This window comes from Trachypithecus francoisi, unplaced genomic scaffold (assembly GCF_009764315.1).
Source record: "Trachypithecus francoisi isolate TF-2019V2 unplaced genomic scaffold, Tfra_2.0 Lachesis_group15, whole genome shotgun sequence".
Taxonomy (NCBI): domain Eukaryota; kingdom Metazoa; phylum Chordata; class Mammalia; order Primates; family Cercopithecidae; genus Trachypithecus; species Trachypithecus francoisi.
In genome coordinates, this window is record NW_022681460.1 from 69,218,321 (window position 1) to 69,240,885 (window position 22,565).

Sequence of the window (22,565 nt, forward strand, 5' to 3'; positions counted from 1 at the left end):
AGAAAAGGCTTTTGACAAAATTCAACAGCCCTTCATGCTAAAAACCCTCAATAAATTCGGTATTGATGGAACGTACCTCAAAATAATAAGAGCTATTTATGACAAACCCACCGCTAATATCATACTGAATGGGCAAAAACTGGAAAAATTCCTTTGAAAACTGGCACAAGACAGGGATGCCCTCTCTCACCACTCCTATTCAACATAGTGTTGGAAGTTCTGGCTAGGGCAATCAGGCAAGAGAAAGAAATCAAGGGTATCCAGTTAGGAAAAGAAGAAGTCAAATTGTCCCTGTTTGCAGATGACATGATTGTATATTTAGAAAACCCCATTGTCTCAGCCCAAAATCTCCTTAAGCTGATAAGCAACTTCAGCAAAGTCTCAGGATACAAAATTAATGTGCAAAAATCACAAGCATTCTTATACACCAGTAACAGACAACAGAGAGCCAAATCAGGAATGAACTTCCATTCACAATTGCTTCAAAGAGAATAAAATACCTAGGAATCCAGTTTACAAGGGATGTAAAGGACCTCTTCAAGGAGAACTACAAACCACTGCTCAGTGAAATCAAAGAGGACACAAACAAATGGAAGAACATACCATGCTCATGGATAGGAAGAATCAATATCGTGAAAATGGCCATACTGCCCAAGTTATTTATAGATTCAATGCCATCCCCATCAAGCTACCAATGACTTTCTTCACAGAATTGGAAAAAACTGCTTTAAAGTTCATATGGAACCAAAAAAGAGCCCACATTGCCAAGACAATCCTAAGTCAAAAGGACAAAGCTGGAGGCATCACGCTACCTGACTTCAAACTATACTACAAGGCTACAGTAACCAAAACAGCATGGTACTGGTACCACAACAGAGATATAGACCAATGGAACAGAACAGAGTCCTCAGAAATAATACCACACATCTACAGCCATCTGATCTTTGACAAACCTGAGAGAAACAAGAAATGGGGAAAGGATTCCCTATTTAATAAATGGTGCTGGGAAAATTGGCTAGCCATAAGTAGAAAGCTGAAACTGGATCCTTTCCTTACCCCTTATACGAAGATTAATTCAAGATGGATTAGAGACTTAAATGTTAGACCTAATACCATAAAAACCCTAGAAGAAAACCTAGGTAGTACCATTCAGGACATAGGCATGGGCAAGGACTTCATGTCTAAAACACCAAAAGCAATGGCAGCAAAAGCCAAAATTGACAAATGGGATCTAATTAAACTAAAGAGCTTTTGCACAGCAAAAGAAACTACCATCAGAGTGAACAGGCAACCTACAGAATGGGAGAAAATTTTTGCAACCTACTCATCTGACAAGGGCTAATATCCAGAATCTACAAAGAACTCAAACAAATATACAAGAAAAAAACAAACAACCCCATCAAAAAGTGGGGAAAGGATATGAACAGACATTTCTCAAAAGAAGACATTCATACAGCCAACAGACACATGAAAAAATGCTCATCATCACTCGCCATCAGAGAAATGCAAATCAAAACCACAATGAGATACCATCTCACACCAGTTAGAATGGCAATCATTAAGAAGTCAGGAAACAACAGGTGTTGGAGAGGATGTGGAGAAATAGGAACACTTTTACACTGTTGGTGGGATTGTAAACTAGTTCAACCATTATGGAAAACAGTATGGCAATTCCTCAAGGATCTAGAACTAGATGTACCATATGACCCAGCCATCCCACTACTGGGTATATACCCAAAGGATTATAATTATTCTACTACAAAGACACATGCACACGTATGTTTATTGCGGCACTATTCACAATAGCAAAGACTTGGAATCAACCCAAATGTCCATCTGTGACAGACTGGATTAAGAAAATGTGGCACATATACACCATGGAATACTATGCAGCCATAAAAAAGGATGAGTTTGCATCCTTTGTAGGGACATGGATGCAGCTGGAAACCATCATTCTTAGCAAACTATCACAAGAAGAGAAAACCAAACACCGCATGTTCTCACTCATAGGTGGGAACTGAACAATGAGATCACTTGGACTCGGGAAGGGGAACATCACACACTGGGGCCTATCATGGGGAGGGGGGAGGAGGGAGGGATTGCATTGGGGAGTTATACATGATATAAATGATGAATTGATGGGTGCTGACGAGTTGATGGGTGCAGCACACCAACAAGGCACAAATATACATATGTAACAAACCTGCACGTTATGCACATGTACCCTAGAACTTAAAGTATAATAAAAAAATAAAATAAAATAAAATAAAAAAAGAAAAATGCTCCATCCAAATGACAACAACTTCAATGATTAAAGGAATACTAGCCCACACAGATGAGAAAGAACCAGCACAGGAACCACAGCAATTATAAAAGCCAAAGTGGCTGTTTTCTGCTTAGCTCCATTCATTTCCTTGACATCCTTTGTTTTGGGCCTGGCTCCCTAGCCACAATCCTTCCTTGTCACAGAGGTCCTGCCAGTGCAGCTCATTCAGTAGCCATCATCACAGTGAACTATATCCCAGCAGCTCCAGATGGAAGATAGGGATAAACAGCTCCCCCCAGAGTGTTCTTTGACGTGATGCCATCAATCAACCTGCAGCTGGGACCGAAGAACCACTCAGTGATGGAGCCAGTGACTTCCTCTAACAGGTTAAAATGGACAGTTCCTTGTACTTGAGATTGGAATTTCATAAATGACACTTATTTCTTTCCTTTATGTTTCCTTTAACTATTTCTCCTCCAGCTTGGCTGACAAAACTAAGCAACTCTAATTTTTTCAAGGTCCTCCTTGCCATCCAGTTCTCTGGCACTTTAGCTATACTTTTCAAGTCCTTGTTCAATCCACTTGTGCTCCACCATCATGACCCAATTATCTCTCTTTTTTTTTTTAATATTTTTTATTATACTTTAAGTTCTAGGGTACATGTGCATAACGTGCAGGTTTGTTACATATGTATACTTATGCCATGTTGGTGTGCTGCACCCATCAACTCGTTAGCACCCATCAAGTCATCATTATATCATGTATAACTCCCCAATGCAATCCCTCCCTCCTCCCCCCTCCCCATGATAGGCCCCAGTGAGTGATGTTCCCCTTCCCGAGTCCAAGTGATCTCATTGTTCAGTTCCCACCTATGAGTGAGAACATGCGGTGTTTGGTTTTCTCTTCTTGTGATAGTTTGCTAAGAATTATGGTTTCCAGCTGCATCCATGTCCCTACAAAGGATGCAAACTCATCCTTTTTTATGGCTGCATAGTATTCCATGGTGTATATGTGCCACATTTTCTTAATCCAGTCTGCCATAGATGGACATTTGGGTTGATTCCAAGTCTTTGCTATTGTGAATAGTGCCGCAATAAACATATGTGTGCATGTGTCTTTGTAGTAGAATAATTTATAATCCTTTGGGTATATACCCAGTAGTGAGATGGCTGGGTCATATGGTACATCTAGTTCTAGATCCTTGAGGAATTGTCATACTGTTTTCCATAATGGTTGAACTAGTTTACAATCCCACCAACAGTGTAAAAGTGTTCCTATTTCTCCACATCCTCTCCAACACCTGTTGTTTCCTGACTTCTTAATGATCGCCATTTTAACTGGTGTGAGATGGTATCTCATTGTGGTTTTGATTTGCATTTCTCTGATGGCGAGTGATGATGAGCATTTTTTCATGTGTCTGTTGGCAGTATGAATGTCTTCTTTTTGACTCTTCTCAAACTTGATGGGACAGCAATTCAAAAAGAAAGACAGTGCACAGCTTTTAAAACTACAAAATGGGAGAATATTATGTTCCTTTGTTCTTTCACTTACAGAGGTTACTTTATAGATATGTGTTTCAGATCAAATAAACATGCTACTTACAACTGAAATATAATGACTCTGTTGACTGCTATGTACTGTTTAAAATGTTTAACCACATTAGATTATAAGCCTCTTTTAGGGAAGGTATCCAATATTTATCTGGGCACATCAATAACCAGTACAAGAGAAGCATTCTTGATCCACATGTCCTCTCAGAATCTGCAGTTACTATGTGTTTAGAAAATGGCAGAACAGAAAAGTCATGCACACACACACATACACACGCACACACACATACACACACACACACACACATACACTCCCTTTTAATGGGGGATAGTACAGAAAAGTCCATAAACATAGCACAGAAAAGCACCTGCAAAGAATGGACAAATGTAAGCACACATCCCACCAACCACAGTCATAGCTGGAATAAGTGCTAAGTACCGCAGGGGTGGGAGGCTTCACAAGAAGTGAGGGCACGTCTGGGAACACAGCCAGTGAGAGAGTGTCTAGAAAACCTCTGTGGAAGAGTGTTGTAAGCAGATCTTGAAGGGAGACATGCAATTTTCTGGGATTTTGTTTTGTTTTGTTTTTACTCTGCTGCTTATGGTGATGAATTACCACTTTGGCAGTCTAGTTTTGTGCAATGTTATTGTAAAACTTTTATTCTTTATAATAAAATCCATTTCAAAAACTAAATAAATAAATAAATAAATAAAAGCCAAGTGTCTTCTTACCTTCAAATGACCATACTAGCTCCCCAGCAATGGTTCTTAACCAGACTCAAATGACTGAAATGATCGACATAAAATTCAGATTCTAGATGGTAACATAGATTGCAGAGATTCAGGAGAACGTTGAAAACCAATCCAACAAATTTAAGGAATCCAGTAAAATGATTTGAGAGCGGAAAAATGAAATAGCCATTTTAAGGAAAAGCCAAACTCATCTGACAGAGCTGAAAAACTCACTACAGGAATTTCATAACACAATCAGTAGTATTAACAACAATTAAGGACATTGTCCATGAAAATTTCCTCAATCTCAATAGAGAGGTTGACACTCAAATTCAGGAAATTTAGAGAACCCCTGAGAGATGCTACACAAGGTGACCATCCCCAAGACATATAGTAATCAAATTCTCCAAGATTCATGCAAATGAAATAAATATTAAAGGCAGCTAGAGAGAAGGGGCAGGTCACCTACGCCTAAATAATCAAAAAATCTACCAAGCAGAAAAAGCTCTGGCCTAGATGGATTCACTGCCAAAAGGGAATCCCATCATTCTAACAGAAGATCTTTCAGCAGAAAACCTACAACCAGAAGAAATTGGAGGCCTATATTCAAGATCCTTAAAGAAAAGAAATTCCAACCAAGAATTTCATATCCAGCCAAACTAAGCTTCATAACTGAAGTAGAAATAAAATCCTTTTCAAACAAGCATACGCTAAGGGAATTCATTACCACCAGACCTCCTTTAAAAGAGGTCCTTAAGGGAGTGCTAAATATGGAAATGCAAGATTGTTGCTGGCCACCACAAAAAGACAGTGAAGTATATTGACGCTATAAATCACCTACATTGACACTATTGGTCAGCTATGGAATTTACACTATAAATAAACTACACAATAAAGTCTACCATTGATACTATAAATCAACTACATGGACAAGTGTACATAACAACCAACTAACAATATGATGACAAAATCAAATCCACATCTTGTTAACCCTGAATATATATGGGCTAAACGTCCCACTTAAAAGGCACAGAGTGGTAAGTTGGATAAAGAAGCAGAACTTAAGATAGTTTCATGCTATCTTCAGGAGACCCATCTCACATGCAATGACAACCACATGCTCAAAGTAAAGAGATAAAGATCTATCAAGCAAATAGAAAACAAAAAAGAGCAAAAGTTGCTATTTTTATTTCAGACAAAACGGACTTTAAGCCAACAATAATCGAAAGGGACAAAGAAGACAATTAAATAATGATAAAGGGCTCAGTTCAAAAAGAAGACTTAACTATCCTAAACATATGCATCCAAAACTGGGGCACCCAGGTTAATCGAACAAGTTCCTAGAAAACTATGAAAAGACTTAGATAACCACACAATAATACTGGGAGACCTTAACACCCCACTGACAGTATTAGACAGATCATCAAGGCAGAAAATTAAAAAAGATATTCAGGATCTAAACTCGACACATGACCAAATGGACCTGACAGACATCTACAGAACACTCCACCCAATAAAAACAGAATATACATTCTTCACATTTTCACATGGCACATACTGTAAAATCAACCATGTCTTAGACAACAAAGCAATTCTCAACAAATTGAAAAAATTTTGAAATCATACCAACCACTCTTGCACCACAGCGTTGTAAGAAGTAATCAAAACCAAGATTTCTAAAACTCATATAATTAAGTTGAAATTAAACAACATGTTCCTGAAATGACTTTTGGGTAAGCAATGAAATTAAGGCAGAAACCAAGAAATTCTTTGAAACTAATGAAAACAAAGATACAACATACAAGACTCTCTGGGACACTGCTAAAGCAGTGTTAAAAGGGAATTTTATATTGCTAAATGCCCACATCAAAAAGTTAGATGCTTTTCACATTAACAATCTAACATCACAACAAGAGGAACTAGAAAAACAATAGCAAACCAACCACAAAGCTAGAAGGGGGAAGAAATAACCAAAGTTAGAGACATGCTGAAAGAAATGGAAACACAAAACATACAAATGATCAACAAAACCAAAAGTTATTTTGTTAGAAAAAATAAATAAGACTGACAGACTGTTAGCTACATTAATACCAATAAAAAAACACATGACCACTGCCTCCACAGAAATAAAAAAAAAAAAAAAAAAAAAAAAAAAAAAAAAAAAACCAAAACCCTCAGAGACTATTACAAACAGCTCTATGCAAACAAACTAAAAATCCTAGAAGAAATGGATAAATTCCTAGAAATATACAACCTACCAAATTTGAACCAGGAAGAAACTGAAATCCTGAAAAGACCGATGACATGTTCCAAAATTGAATCAGTAATAATAAAAAAAAAAAAAACCCTACTAACCAGAAAAAACTCTGAACCAGATGGATTCACTGCAGAATTCTACCAGACATACAAAGAAGAGCTGGTACCAATCCCTCTGAAATGACTCCAACACATCAAGGAGGAGGGACCCCTCCCTACCTCGTTCTGTGAAGCCAGCATCATTCTGATACCAAATCCTGGTAGAGACACAATGTAAAAAATCCCAAAACAAAACCTTCAGGACAATGTTCTTGATGGACACAGATGCTAAAATCCTCAACAAAATACTAACAAACCAAATCCAGCAGCACATCAAAAAGCTGATTCACCACAATCAAGTAGGCATTATTCATGGGATGCAAGGTTGGTTCAACAAAAGCAAATCAATAAACATTATTCATCACATAAGCAGAACTGAAAACAAAAACCATATGATCATCTCAATATACTAAATAAAGGCTTTTGATAAAAATCTGTTACCCCCTTCACATTAAAAACTGAACAAACTAAACATTTAAGGAACATACACCAAAATAATAAGAGCCATTTATGAAAAACTACAGCCGGCATTATACTGAATGGGCAAAAGATGGAAAGATTCCCCTTGAGAACCAGAACATGAAAAGGATGCCTACTCTCACCACTCCTATTCCAAATAGCTCTGGAAGTCCTAGCCAGAGCAATAAGGCAAGAAAAATACATAAAAGGCATACAAATAGGAATAGAGGAAGTCAAACTATCTCTCTTTGTAGACTGTATGATTCTACACATAGTAAACTCTAAAGTCTCAGCCCAATGGCTCTTAGACCTGATAACTTCATCAAAGTTTCAGGATACAAAACCAATGTACCAAAATCAGTAGCATTTATATACACCAAAAACATCCAAGCTGAGATCCAATTAAAAATGCAATCCCATTCACAATAGCCACAAAAGAATAGAATACCTAGGTATACAGCTAACCAAGGAGATGAAAGAACTTTACATGAAGGATTACAAAATATTACTTAAAGAAATCAGAGATGACACAAATAAATGGAAAAACATCCCATGCTCATGGATAGGAAAAGTCAATATTGTTAAAATGACCATGCTGCCCAAAGCAATTTAGAGATTTAGTGCTATTCCTATCAATATACCCATGTCATTTTACACAGAATTGGAAAAAAAAACTATCATAAAATGCATATGGAACCAAAAAAGAACCCAAATAGCCAAGACGATCCTATGCAAAAAGAACAAAGCTGGAGGCATCATGTTTGCCAACTTCAAACTATACTACAAGGCTACAGTGACTGAAGCAGTATGATACTGATACAAAAACAGACATACAGACCAATGGAACAGGTTACAGAACATGGAAATAAAGTTACCTACCTACAACCATCTGATCTTCGACAAAGTCAACAATAACAAGCAATGTGGAAAGGACTTTCTATTCAATAAATGGTACTGGGATAACTGACCAGCCATATATAGAAGATTGAAACTGGACCCCTTTCTTTCACCATGTACATAAAGCAACTGAAGATGGATTAAAGACTTAAATGGGGCCGGGCGCGGTGGCTCAAGCCTGTAATCCCAGCACTTTGGGAGGCCGAGACGGGCGGATCACGAGGTCAGAAGATCAAGACCATCCTGGCTAACATGGTGAAACCCCGTCTCTACTAAAAATACAAAAAAAAAAAAAAACTAGCCGGGCGACGTGGCGGGCGCCTGTAGTCCCAGCTACTCGGGAGGCTGAGGCAGGAGAATGGCGTGAACCGGGGAGGCGGAGCTTGCAGTGAGCTGAGATCCGGCCACTGCACTCCAGCCTGGGCGGCAGAGCGAGACTCCGTCTCAAAAAAAAAAAAAAAAAAAAAAAAAAAAAAAAAAGACTTAAATGGAAAATGTAAAACTGTTTAAAAAACACCCTAGAAGAAAAGCTAGGAGATACGATTCTGGACATATGCCCTGGAAAATATTTTATGATGAAGGCTCCAAAAGCAATTGCAACAAAAACAAAAATTGACTAGCGGGACTTAATTAAACTAAAGAGCTTCTCCAAAGTAAAAGAAACTATCAACAAAGTAAATGAACAGCCTACAGAATGGAAGAAAATATTTGCAAACTATGCATCTGACAACAGTTTAATATCTAGAATCTATAAGGAACTTAAATCAACAAGCAAAAAACATACAACCCCACTTAAAATAGACAAAGGACATAAACAGACAGCCAACAAGCATATGAAAAAATGCTCAACATCACTAATCATCAGAGAAATACCAATCAACCATCTCACACCATTAAGAATGGATATTACAAAAAATCAAAAAATAACAGATGCAGGTGAAGTTTAGGGAAAAGAGGATACTTGTACATTGGTGGAGGGTATGCAAATTTGTTCAGCCATTTCCAAGAAAGCAATTTGGAGATTTATCAAAGAATTTAAAACAGGACCATCATTTGACCCAGAAATCCCTTTCGTGGGTATATACCCAAGGAATATAAGTCATTCTACCATAAAGACACATGCATGTGTATATTCATTGTAGCATTATTCACAATAGCAAAGGCATAGAATCAACCAAGGTGCCCATCAATGGTGGGATGGATAAAGGAAATATAATACATATACACCATGGAATACTATGCAGTCATAAAAAATGAAACTATGTCCTTTGCCACAACCTGGATGGAAGTGGATGCCATTATCCTATGTGAATTAACACAGGAACAGAAAACCAAATACTACATGTTCTCACTTATAAATAATAGCTGAACACTGAGCACATAGAACACAAATAAGGGAACAATAGATAACAGGGCCTACTTGAGGGTGGAGGTTGGAGGATGAGGAGGATGGAAAAACTACCTATTTGATGCTGTACTGAGGACCTGGTTGGTGAAATAATTTGTAAACTAAACTCCAGCAAGGTGCAATTTACCCATATAAGAAACCTGCACATCTATCATTGAAACTAAATTTGAAAGGAAAAAGTAAAGAAGCAAAAAAAAAAAAAAAAAAAAAAAGGAACTGCCAACCATTTTGCTCATAACCTCTTTGTGGTACAAAGTAGTTCCAAATTGATCTTAGACCCTGACTCAAGGTAGAACAAAGATGAGGCTTTGTCTCAAATTTCTAATTAATTAATTTGCATTTTTCAGTATGCTGAAAGGGCCCCATTGCCAATTTGCACAGGACAGCCTTCACCCTTGACCTTAACCTTACCTGATTAAACTCGGTTTTTTCCCAGGTATTTCTGGTTCATACCTGGGACAAAAGCAAGGAAAATAATTCTCAGTTCTTCCTACTTTCTGTCCCTTTCCCTTTATATCCGTAAGGTTTTTTGTTTGATCTGTTTTGTTTTGTTTTGAGAGAATCTTGCTCTGTCACCAGGCTGGAGTGTAATGGCACAATTTCCACTTACTGCAGACTTTGCCTCCCTGATTCAAGCGATTCTCCTGACTCACTCTCCCAAGTAGCTGGGACTACAGGCGCATGCCACCAAGCCCAGCTAATTTTTGTATTTTTAGTAGAGAAGTAGAGACAGGGTTTCGCCATGTTGGTCAGGATGGTCTTGATCTCTTAACCTCGTGATCCGCCTGGCTCAGCCCCTCAAAGTGCTGGGATTACAGGTGTGAGCCACCGCGCCCGGCCTATCCATAAAGTTTTAATAACCTGTAGCTTTTTTATTAATTTAATAATTCACCTGGATACATATCATCCCCTTGGATTTAGTAGATAGCTCCGCTGAATATGGCTCTACACACACACACACACACACACACACACACACACACAAATAGTAGTTTCTAAATAGTACCACTCAGAAACAAATGCTGCAGAAACTTTGATGAGAAGCTGAGCAATAGCTTTGGGTTGACCCTGGCCTCTGAGAATCTCTGGAAAGCAAGCAACTGTGGGCAGATCGGTCCGAAAGTACGCTGAACTGGAGACGGTGAGGTGAGGAAACAGAGGTAAAATGGGCATATTAATCTTCTGAGAATCCAACTGAAGTAATGTATTAAATTCTGATATTTAATATATTAATTAATTAATATATCCAGGTCAGAAAGATGGAAAAAAATGATTGCAAAATATTTGGATTATGGCCTTCATTTTGACACCACCACCAACTAAAAAAGAGACCCCAAAAAATAAGAAAAGAAAAAATAAATATATGCTTATTTACTTTAAAAATGTATTATGTGTTAATTCAGCCATACAAATTAACATAGCTATAGCCTTAAAACCTGTACTTAATTAGCTTGTAGCTACCCTGGGAAGGAATGCTAAAATAACATTTCAAAGCACCTTGTTGGCCACTTGTGTATCATGGCATGACAACATATGCATACATTCATTATCAAGGTTGAAAATAAGAAAGATTAGTAATGTTTCTATCCAATCTTTCATATTATACAAATTCCTCAATTTAAATAATTTGTGGACAAAAACAAGAAATGGGGAAAGTATTCCCTATTTAATAAATGGTGCTGGGAAAATTGGCTAGCCATAAGTAGAAAGCTGAAACTGGATCCTTTCCTTACTCCTTATATGAAAATTAATTCAAGATGGATTAGAGACTTAAATGTTAGACCTAAAGCCATAAAAACCCTAGAAGAAAACCTAGGTAATACCATTCAGGACATAGGCATGGGCAAGGACTTCATGTCTAAAACACCAGAAGCAACGGCAACAGAAGCCAAAATTGACAAATGGGATCTAATTAAACTAAAGAGCTTCTGCACAGCAAAAGAAAATACCATCAAAGTGAACAGGCAAAGTACAGAATGGGAGGAAATTTTTGCAATCTACTCATCTGACAAAGGGCTAATATCCAGAACCTATAAAGAACTCACTCCTGTAATCCCAGCACTTTGGGAGGCCGAGACGGGTGGATCACGAAGTCAGGAGATCGAGACCATCCTGGCTAACTCGGTGAAACCCCGTCTCTACTAAAAAATGCAAAAAAACTAGCCGGGCGAGGTGGTGGGCGCCTGTAGTCCCAGCTACTGGGGAGGCTGAGGCAGGAGAATGGAGTAAACCCAGGAGGCTGAGCTTGCAGTGAGCCGAGATCCGGCCACTGCACTCCAGCCTGGGCGACAGAGCAAGACTCCGTCTCAAAAAAAAAAAAAAAAGAACTCAATCAAATTTACAAGAAAAAAACAACCCCTTCAAAAACTGGGCAAAGGATATGAACAGACACTTCTCAAAAGGAGATATTTATGCAGCCAACAGACACATGAAAAAATGCTCATCATCACTTGCCATTAGACAAATGCAAATCAAAAACCACAATGAGATACCATCTCACACCAGTTAGAATGGCAATCATTAAAAAATCAGGAAACAACAGGTGCTGGAGAGGATGTGGAGAAACAGGAACACTTTTACACTGTTGGTGGGACTGTAAACTAGTTCAACCATTGTGGAAAACAGTGTGGGGATTCCTCAAGGATCTAGAACTAGAAATACCATTCGATCCAGCCATCCCATTACTGGGGATATACCCAAAGGATTATAAGTCATGCTGCTATAAAGACACATGCACACGTATGTTTACTGTGGCACTATTCACAATAGCAAAGACTTGGAATCAACCCAAATGTCCATCAGTGACAGACTGGATTAAGAAAATGTGGCACATATACCCCATGGAATACTATGCAGCCATAAAAAAGGATGAGTTCGTGTCCCTTGTGGGGACATGGATACAGCTGGAAACCATCATTCTCAGCAAACTATTGCAAGAACAGAAAACCAAATACCGCATGTTCTCACTCATAGGTGGGAATTGAACAATGAGATCACTTGGACATAGGAAGGGGACCATCACACACTGGGTCCTATTGTGGGGAGGGGGGAGGGATAGCATTAGGAGTTATACCTAATTGGTGACCTAGAAGTGTCAAAGTAATATTAAAGTCAATCAAAATCTTTACATAGCCACTTTTGATTAAGTTACTATTATTTTGCTCATCTAGAACAGGGTTCCCCAACCCCTAGGTCACTGCAGTACCAGTACAGGTCCATGGACTGTTAGGAACTGGGCTGTACAGCAGGAAGTGAGCAGTGCGTGACCATGCACTACTGCCTGAGCTCTGCCTCCCGTCAGATCAGTGAACACATTACATTCTCGTAGGAGCACGAACCCTATTGTGAACTGCGCATGTGAGGGATCTAGGTTGTGCACTCCTATGAGAAACTATTAGGTTGTGCACTCTTTATGAGAAATACTGCATTCCCCCTGCTCACCCTCACTGGTGGAAAATCATCTTCCACGAAACCGATCCTGCTCCCTGATGCCAAAAACGTTGGGGACCACTAATCTAAAAGTATTAGCAACAGTGTTATTAGTTTCAAAGAGTAAAATTGATTGTTTTTAGGTAACAACGAAGTACTAATTCCATTAGTTTGTTAATTTAAATCTTTTCAGTCTAATTCTACCTCTATAATAATTCTACAGAATAAACAGAATTGTTTCTCCCTCAAAACTACCAATTGGATGATTAAGAAAAGATTTCATTACCGGAGATAATTCTTAAATTGTGCCAAATTACTAAACAAATGCTCAGATTGAGACTATTTCAAAGGGAGAACTAAAGGCCCTATTAAAAATAAAGGGGTATCCTCATTAAACGTGGAATTTTGCTGTGTTTTTTATACTTAAAAACATACAACTGACATTTGTAAAGTGTCCAAATCTGTGCCAAGTGTTGTCCCGGGTGCTGCACATGACTGTGACAGGGCCTTTTCCCTCTGGGCTCTCCCAGTTTCTGTCTGGTTCTGAGTCAGGGGGTTTATGGTTTAGCTCCTGCACTGAGTTTGCTGTTCAACTCAATTAAGTTACACATGCATATATGAAATATATAATATAAAATATATATTCAGGCCCTAGGGAGAATGCAAAATAAGTAAGGCAAGGCATTCAGAAATCTGTCACTGAATTTTATTTAAACATTTTTTATTTTCTTTTTCAGACAGGATGGCATCCTGGCCTGGACATCATCATCATATATTAAAACTGCAACTGGAGACTGGAAACTTGGCTTGTATAGTCTTTAACCACAATCATCTTACAGATCTGCTGTGCACGGTGCACACCCACATCCCATTTAATATGTTCCTCACTATCGTCAGGAGGATCAAGAATCACGCATTCCCCCATTATCTCAGACTATCACTATTTCTTATAGTGATTTCTAATCCAGCATAAATTCTATGCAGTTGTCAAATTGTACATCATAAATTACCATTTTGATGTTTGAAACCATGTGTATTTCCCCAATATATATATATAGTTTGAATTATTTAATCTAGCCCTGTCATTCTGCTGGATACCCATCTTAGACGCTTTATGATTCAACTTGGATAACCTGTGCCCCACTTTCCTGTTGCCTGCACTAACCATCCCACTAACCTATGCCTTTTGAAATGGAAGAGTGGCTATTAGACAGAGGCAATGAAAAACCAGCCCCAGTTGGAAGTGTTCTTCCTCTCCTCTAACTCATTTTAGGAGTCTCATGATTTCTCTACTTTACCCCCACACCAATGCATGATTCCTTCTATGACTTCCAACAAGTTTCTCCTGTCAAATGTGGCATTACTCTGTATCTCCTAGTTACTTCTATATGAATCCTCCCTTCCCTGGCCCCAGAGTATAAATTCCTTGACAGAAAGCATCATGTTTCAGAAATCCTTATTACCTAGGGCCTACCAGTGACTTAGGCATGGACAATGCTCAATAAATAATTGGGAAATAGGCATAAAGAATAAGCTATCCTCTGGGAAAGTTTCTGTCACTGAAGTTGATCTTTTTTTCTTTTTTTTTTTTTTCCGTTTTTAAGGTGCACTTTTATTCAACTGGTCTAAAGTCGATGTACAAGTAAGCCCTGGCTGCCTCCACCCGCTCCCAGGGAGAGCAAAAGCCTTTATACATCTCAAACTGGGGGACAAAAAAGAGGGACCAAAAAGGCTGATCATTCAAAATAAAACTAAATACAAAAGTATTAAGGTGAGGATTTTAAAAATGTTGCATTTCATTATTTACACGAAAGCAATGCTATCACCTCCCCTTTGTGGACTTGGGAAAGGACTGGGCCATTCTCCTTAGAGAGAAGTGAGGTGGCTTTTAGGAGGACAAGGGACTTCCTGCAACAATGCATCTCACGATATTTGGAATGGCTACTAAAAAAAGAACAATGTACAATCAAAGTCCTTGGCCATATTGTAGAACTTTGGGGGATGCTCATTTCAACCGACCTTTTAAATTTGTTAATTGACGATAGTTGTTGAGTTCCACACAGATCACCTGGGGAAATCACAAGACTCAGGTGACCCCTGGGTTGTTGACAGTTTCACCTCTTACCTCTGCCTTCTGGTGTGAGCTATGCGAACTGGACCTCGGGTTACAGAGAGCACCTCCCTAATGTGTCCTGCTGACTTAGGGGAGGTTTCTTTTCTGAATGCTGCAGGTAGAGGACCATATTAGGTACCAACCTCTGTTGCATAGTTTCATTGGATTATCTCCCTCTTGGGCCTAAGACAACCAAGAAAGAATTCACTTAATCTAATACACAGCAAGATATTTATTCCTCTATTTTATGTTGGTTTTCATTGTACTAAATCTTGAATTCAGCTTTTGTAATAGTATCCTTTTCAAATTTCCTATAGAGAGACATGCTGATCATTTTTGAAAATTCTATAAAATTTAGATGTTGGTTTTAGTCATAAGTTAGATAACTTGAAAATTATGAAATATATTTCATTCTGTTTTTGAAAGAGGCTTAATATTATTCTATAAGTACAAATCTACAAGGCTATATGGTTCTTGTTAGTTTAACAGATGACCTGTTTTTCAATCTTGGTTTGAATGTCCTTTTGGAAGTGAAAAAAATTTTATGACTATAAACATCAAATTGTGTCCCTATCTCAAACTTCCCATTAAGGTTCCAAGTATTTTAGTGTATAAAGTTTATACATTAATACTGTCAATACTTAAATTGCATGACTTCTTTTGTCTCTGTTGTGTTGTCTATGATATACACAAAGAATTATATTTAGTACTTCCAAGAAGATCAAATTTTTGTCTTGATATTACTACAAATCAATCCAGTGGCATCTAACTGGTGAATGAATCTCTGTAGCACCTATTAGTTTTCAAATCAATTAGATTGATCAATTAATTTAAATGTGTTTATAATTGCTACTTGTTATTAGTTTATATTACAGACTACATATCAGTGACTCCCCTCCCAAAATACACATCTTAAAATGTTAATTCTCAATGGAATAGTTTTAGGACATGGGGTCTTTGGAAGGTAATTAGGTTATGAGGGTGGGACCTCATGATGCGATTATTGTCCTTATAAGAAAAGTAACAGAACTAACCAGCCTTCTCTCTCCCTAGCACGTGAGGATACAAAAAGACGGATACTTGTGAGTTAAGTAGAGCAGTCGTCCCCAACCTTTTTGGCACACAGGGACCAGTTTCATGGAAGACAATTTTTTTCTACGGATGGAGAGGGGGATGCATTAGATTCTTGTAAAGATCATACAACCTAGATCCCTTGTATGCACAGTTTACAATAGGATTTGCACTCCTATGAGAATTTAATGCCACTGCTAATCTGACAGGAGGGGGAGCTCAGGTGGAAATGTGGAAATGTTGACCCCCCTGCCTGTAATATCCTGCTGCGCAGCCCAGGCCCCTACAGGCCATGGGCCAGACTGGTACTGATCCACAGCCCCAGTGGGTGGGGATCCCTGAAGTAGAGAGCCTTCCCCGAACCTGACCATGCTGGCACTCTGCTTGTTGACTTCTAGCCTCCAGAACTGCGGGAAACAAATGTTTGTTGTTTAAGCTACCCAGTCTATGGTATTCTGTTACAGTAGCTCGAACTAAGATACTGATAACGAGAGTTAAAATCTGTGACAGTTGTGATGTTATGTTAAAGTTATGTTAAAAATTGTTATGTTAAAAGATGATTAACAGGACAATCAATTAAACTGTGATTTTAAACATTTTACTGTAACAAAATCCCCTCACCAATTATGGGTCCAGTGAAGTTAAAACATTTATCTGATAAAATCATGGAAGCTTAGAACTGGAGGAAAATATAAAGCAGGGAAGGGAGAACAGGACATGCTGGGGTAAGAGCAACTTTAATTAAAGGGCTCCCCCTTTAAAGAAGAGAAAACTAAATATCAGAATAGAAAATGTCTTGTCCAATGTCAAAAAACTGATGCCAGAGTGAATCACCCTAGAATAGTGATTTCATACTGGCTGATACAGAGAACTAGGAAATAGATAAAATAGAAATTGTTTAATGTAAAAGACTTACAGCTTAGTTACCTAGAATAGTTTTTCTTGGTGATTCAAAGTTATATTTACTTATTAATGTGAACATAGATGATTCTACTGTAATCAGTTGTAACATCTCAGTTTTTGAACTTTGCCAATGGCAGATCAAAAAGGAAAGAGAAGGAAAATTGGGCTTCAATCAAATTCAGAAGGAATGAAAACCAAGGCGGATAACATAACTATGAGCTCATTTAATAAACACATGGTGACTTTTTTTGTGTGCTAGTTGCCATATGAGGCAAAAGCCAAACATGACACTTATTCCCAGTCTGACACATAATTTTAGGGCAAAAGAGAGATGCCAGAGATGGCATCTCTAGGAGAATAAGATTCTATTGCATAGCCATTTTCAAGGTTCTGAAGACTTTCTTTTATTTCTGTATCCAGGACCATGTTAGAGTTGGTTGCATTTATTGGATGTGTAAACACAAGGTGTGGTAAAATGACATAAAAACTTACTCTAAATCTCCTAGTGTATTTTAAATAAAGGGCCTTGCTAGACTCTGATCTCTATGCCTCATACTAAGTGACACTTTGTCTGTCCTACATCTATGGGTGAGCTTAGGTTCTGTGATTAGTTCTTTAGTTAAACTTAGAAGATAGACTTGATTTATAATGAACTTAACATCCTATCATTTAATGCTACAAAAAAATCTAATGATTTGGTGTTTGATGCTCAATAGATAGTTTCTAACAAATCTTAGCTTTTAAAAAATAACTCTTTGCCCTTCCTCTTCTATTTTCATAAATATATGCATACATTTTTATTGATATAATTCACATATTTTCTAGAAAAAAACATATTAGACATTTATTACTATCTCAAAAAGAAATAAGAATTCTTAGTAAGAAGAGAGTTTGCATCTTACCAGTGGGGATCTAGTTTCTATTGTGTAATACAACCATCACAGGATCAGGGCAAGTAATGTGTTTTATGGTGTCTGGTTTGATAAGTTTCTTTATGGGAGTTAACAGTCACATCTCTTTCAGGATATAAACTCATTAAAGTCCAAGATTTTCCCAAAGCTCCTAAAGAGTTGTGAGCCTTCAATGTGTATTACTTATAACATCAGTGACTTAGTTATTTGTGTGTGTGTATGGGGGGGTGTATTCAAAATTCTTTTGCAATCCTTTAATGTCTCCTAGTTAAGAGAGTCACTCATTCATTCACTAAGTACTTTTGAGAGCTACTATGTATGACCTTGGAACTACTCTAAGTACTAAGAATTCAACAGTATATAAAATAGAAAAGGAAAAATCCCTGCCTTCCCTATTGGGAAGACAAATGAAAAAAAAATGTAGTTTTTAAAAAGTGAAATATATAGCATGTTAAATGAGAAAAAAAAAAGTCAATGAAAATAAACAAAGGAGTGAAGGAAGACAGGGAACTTTGTTTTGTTTTGTTTTGTTTTGTTTTGGCAGAGAAGTAGAGGTTGTAATTTTAAATCAAGTGGCCAAAAAAGCTAACGGGAGAAAATGATATTTAGGTAAACTACTGAAGGAAGGGAGAGAGAAAACCATATAGATATTTGAGCAGAAAAGCTTTCCAATACGGGAAACAGCAAGTGTAAAGGCCTGCGGTGGGAACAATCCTGAGATGACTCAGGGAGTGGAGAGGAAGCTAGTGGAACATAACGTTAGAGAAGTAATAGAGGCCTGATTCTGACGAGCCTCCTTGGCCTTGGACCTAGAGGAATGGAAACCCTTAGACAATGCTGAAAATACCTGACTTTGGTACACAGAAGTAGAGCAATCCTATTAGACATGTAATATCTATATAAAATTTTATATGTAATATTACTTATATATGTTATACCTAAAATTTAAGCTAGTAAAAGGAGTGGATTATCTGCCAGGTAATTGGAAACCTGCTTATTAGAGAGGTTAGAATTAAGAGACTAGAGATTCACAGACATGGGAATGAGTCTGGGAGAAGAATTCACAAAGAGAAAGAGTTTAAATCCTAGGGATCAGTGAATCCTAGGGATCAGTCCAATGTGGAATTTTTCAGCCAGGGAAGGAAATGGAGAAACAGGCATCAAGGATGTAAAACTTCAATTTGAAATGATTGATTGCATCAGGCAGAGCGTGAAGAACATGAATGATCCCTCTGAAGCAGGGTTGGCAGCTGGGATTGTCAAGTGGGAATGAACGTTAGAAATGGCATAAGTTCAAACAATAGCCCCAGTCCTGTGCTGCTGATAACTGGATATCTCTAGAGAAACCTACCAAAGAAAATAATAATCGTGGGAAAGTACATCCTAAGACACACCACCTAACACCACCCCAGGACAAAGGCACCATAAAGATTCCCTGATCGAGGGTCTACTTCTACTTTCTCAGAGTAAACCTTAGTAACATGAACTATACATTTATGCTATTTGAAGGTTTTGAAGCCACTTCATGTCTGATTATATCTGATTAAAGGTCGGAGTCGTTGGACTGGGCAGATGCATACTAGCAAATCACCATTAAGGTGAAATGTGTCCATGTCTGTCTGTCCTTCTCTGTCTGTATCATTTCTGGGGCCATGCAGATGTGGCTTTAACCAGAAGTCTTTGAGATATGCCTCTTTCTTAGGAAAGCTATGGCCTTTCTAACTGTCTGAGAGGGCTATGAAGCAGAGGAGGGGTGGGAGATTCACCCATGGGAGTCGAGCACCCAAAGCAAGAAAATCAGGGGCTCTGGGAAAGGAAGTGAATCAAGACAGGTAAGAGAGAAGTATGAGAGCAAGCACCTCCTGGATCTGGTTTACTAGAGAAGACAAGCTGCCAGGAGGCCACTAAACTTCTGCCCTGGCAGAGTTTGCTATGGGGAGGCAGCCCCAGAACTAGTGGTGATGCCGAGGGACTAGGCCAAGGGATGGACGGGCAGGCAGAGGTCCCTTACTCTTTCGATTTATCCGATCCGTGCGCCGAGTTGATACGATGCACCTCTTTCTTTCTGGTTTGTTTGGAGGCCATGGCAGAAGCCGATCTATGTAGGGCTGAGCTCTGAGCAAAGAGCCTGCGGGCGCGCTCAGGCTCAGCGTCTGCGTTGCCAGGATACGGCGTCCGGCGTCCGGCGTCCGGCGTCCGGCGACCCTGAGAGTGGGGGCGGGTCCCTGGGGGCGGGCTCTGGGGCCTCTGGCTGCAGTGAGACGCAAGCGCCTAAACTCAAATCCCACATCCCCGTGGAGGATCTTGGAGTTGGTGTCTGGAGAGAAATCGAGGTCCTGGGGCGTGGTTTTGACATTAGGATTACTGCGCAGCCCTGATTAATTGGCATTCTTTTCTGCAGGACTCACTCTGCCTGGCTTTGCCCTTAGGAACCATAGACATTTGTCCACTCTTGAATATTCATCTGTTTGAAGGTGGATATTATCCTAGTACCACCCCAGGTATTCTCTTGGCTAACATAACAAGTTCCTTCAGTAATCACTAAGGAGACATTATAGACACACTGAATTTGTCAATGGCTTGAAAACCTGGGGTCCAGAAATTAACACAGTGGGTATAAGGAAGGCAGAAAAAAATGACACCTTGAGTCGCTGAAGGCTAGGTGATGATGACATCTGTAATAAAACCAATAAGGTGTCTTGTTGTTCAAATGAAAGAGTGAGCCCAAGTCATGGGCTCAAGTGGTCCTTTATATAGACTTTCCTAGAAAAAGTCCAGGGGCCAGATAACACAGACAGAACCAAGTAAAATGAGACTTATTAGGGCACTGGCTTAAGGCTTAGTCATCAATGGTGGTATTTATTAGTTATCTTGCCTTGGGATAGTTTTTCCCTTTAAGCCTCAGTTTACTCATAAATAGGAGATGCTAATACCTAACTCACAGTTCTGTTTTGAGGATAAGATGTAAAGTGTATAGCACACTATGAAAGCCCAGCAAATAGGAGCCACTCTTTCAGAGATGACAGACCACCTGGTTTCAAGGAGCAGCAGACAACGTAAATGAATGAAGTTGGCCAGCTAAATACAGAGTAGTGGATACTATGCTTAACTAAGACGTGCTTAGACTGCAAGAGCTTGCAAATTCATCAAAACAAAACAAAATATTGTGTTGGTTCAATACAACCTCACTTCAGAGAGATCTGACACACAGCCCTTAGGCTTAGGACCCCTACTACTGGTTGGTGTCTTTCATGAGCCTAGGAATAGTTAAGTATCTTTAAATAAAAGAAATCTCCTTCACTCATGGGACTGGGGACATGCCCACAGTTCCACTTGTACAGGCAAGAGGCAGCTTCCTGCAAAGAAAACCTTTCAACTTCTCTGACAAATGAATGCCCGGCGCTCTCCACTCAGCAGAGCCTACGGTTTGGCAGACTATCCCAATCTTATTACTGCTGGGTTACTATTGGGGGATACCTAGATGACAGACAGCAGCTTCTTTGTATTTCTATATGTAAAATAAATAAATTCAAAGTCAGCAGTGTTAATGTTATGACTACAAGACTGCCCCGCAAACATCTCCTATACACTTAAAGACAATGAACACATTGTAAAGGTTCTGCTTTGTTTATACCATAATTCAAACTTCCAGAGAACTCTCTTGAGTGAAAGTAGAGGAATAGTGAGAAAAATTATTTACTACCAAATTTTATCAAAGTAATCAAATTTATAGCTAGAAGCATATACAAAGACTCTTGGCTGAAAACAGCACAACTTTAAGCAGCCAACCCCACAGACAGGTGAGTTTCATCTTGAACAAGGGCTATCCCTGCAGCCATTGTTAATGGCTGCTAGATGCCAACACAATTAGGGGAGATAAGCCTTATGGGCAAATAACTCCAGGCCAAGAGAAGCAAAATGTCTTGCCAAAAGTTGCTGGGTTATTTATTGATGGAATTTGGACTAAACACATTAAAGTCAGGATTGCCATTTTAAGCCAAACATATCACTACTCCACTCAGAGCTTGCTTTTTTAAACATCTATTAAATTAGGATAAAGTAAGGGGGTCGTCATCAGAATGGAATAAGATCATCATAAAAAATGTGATGAGTGTAAGTTGCCTACTAATTCCTACTCCACTGTTCTTTTGCCTTTATTTTATTAAGAGTGCAGCATGAATAAATGGAATTTCTCTCCTTTCTGGAGCTAAGATTCTGGTCAGGCTATAATTATAAGAGCAAATTTGTTCCTCTGTAAGATAGTTCTAGCTACAAAGCTTAACATGATGTTTATTGTGCCAGTGCAGAAAGGACAATTGGTACTACTGCTGTTTTTATTTTTCTTGTATCTGTGGTCTTATAACTGTGGTCAATGTCACTTTGGAATAATAATAATAATAGCTGTGATTTATTGAGTACCTACTACATGCAAGGTTTAGGGAAGAGTGCTAGCTCCTTTAGAGATAAACTT

At 38.7% G+C, this 22,565-nt stretch overlaps 1 protein-coding gene and 1 long non-coding RNA gene across 2 annotated transcripts in view; one reads left to right on the forward strand and one right to left on the reverse strand.

The window, feature by feature from the left end:
* The window catches only part of ADGB (androglobin), a 245,122-nt gene extending 224,872 nt beyond the window's left edge, over positions 1-20,250 (reverse strand). Inside the window, exon 1 of the mRNA XM_033235138.1 lies at positions 20,106-20,250. Coding sequence (XP_033091029.1) covers positions 20,106-20,179 — 74 coding nt within the window. The 5' untranslated portion in view covers positions 20,180-20,250. The remainder of the gene's footprint in view (positions 1-20,105) is intronic.
* A 65-nt stretch (positions 20,251-20,315) lies between these two features.
* LOC117098045 overlaps positions 20,316-22,565 on the forward strand; it is a 49,300-nt gene continuing 47,050 nt past the window's right edge. The window contains exon 1 of the long non-coding RNA XR_004443152.1: positions 20,316-20,568. This is a non-coding gene — a long non-coding RNA (uncharacterized LOC117098045). The remainder of the gene's footprint in view (positions 20,569-22,565) is intronic.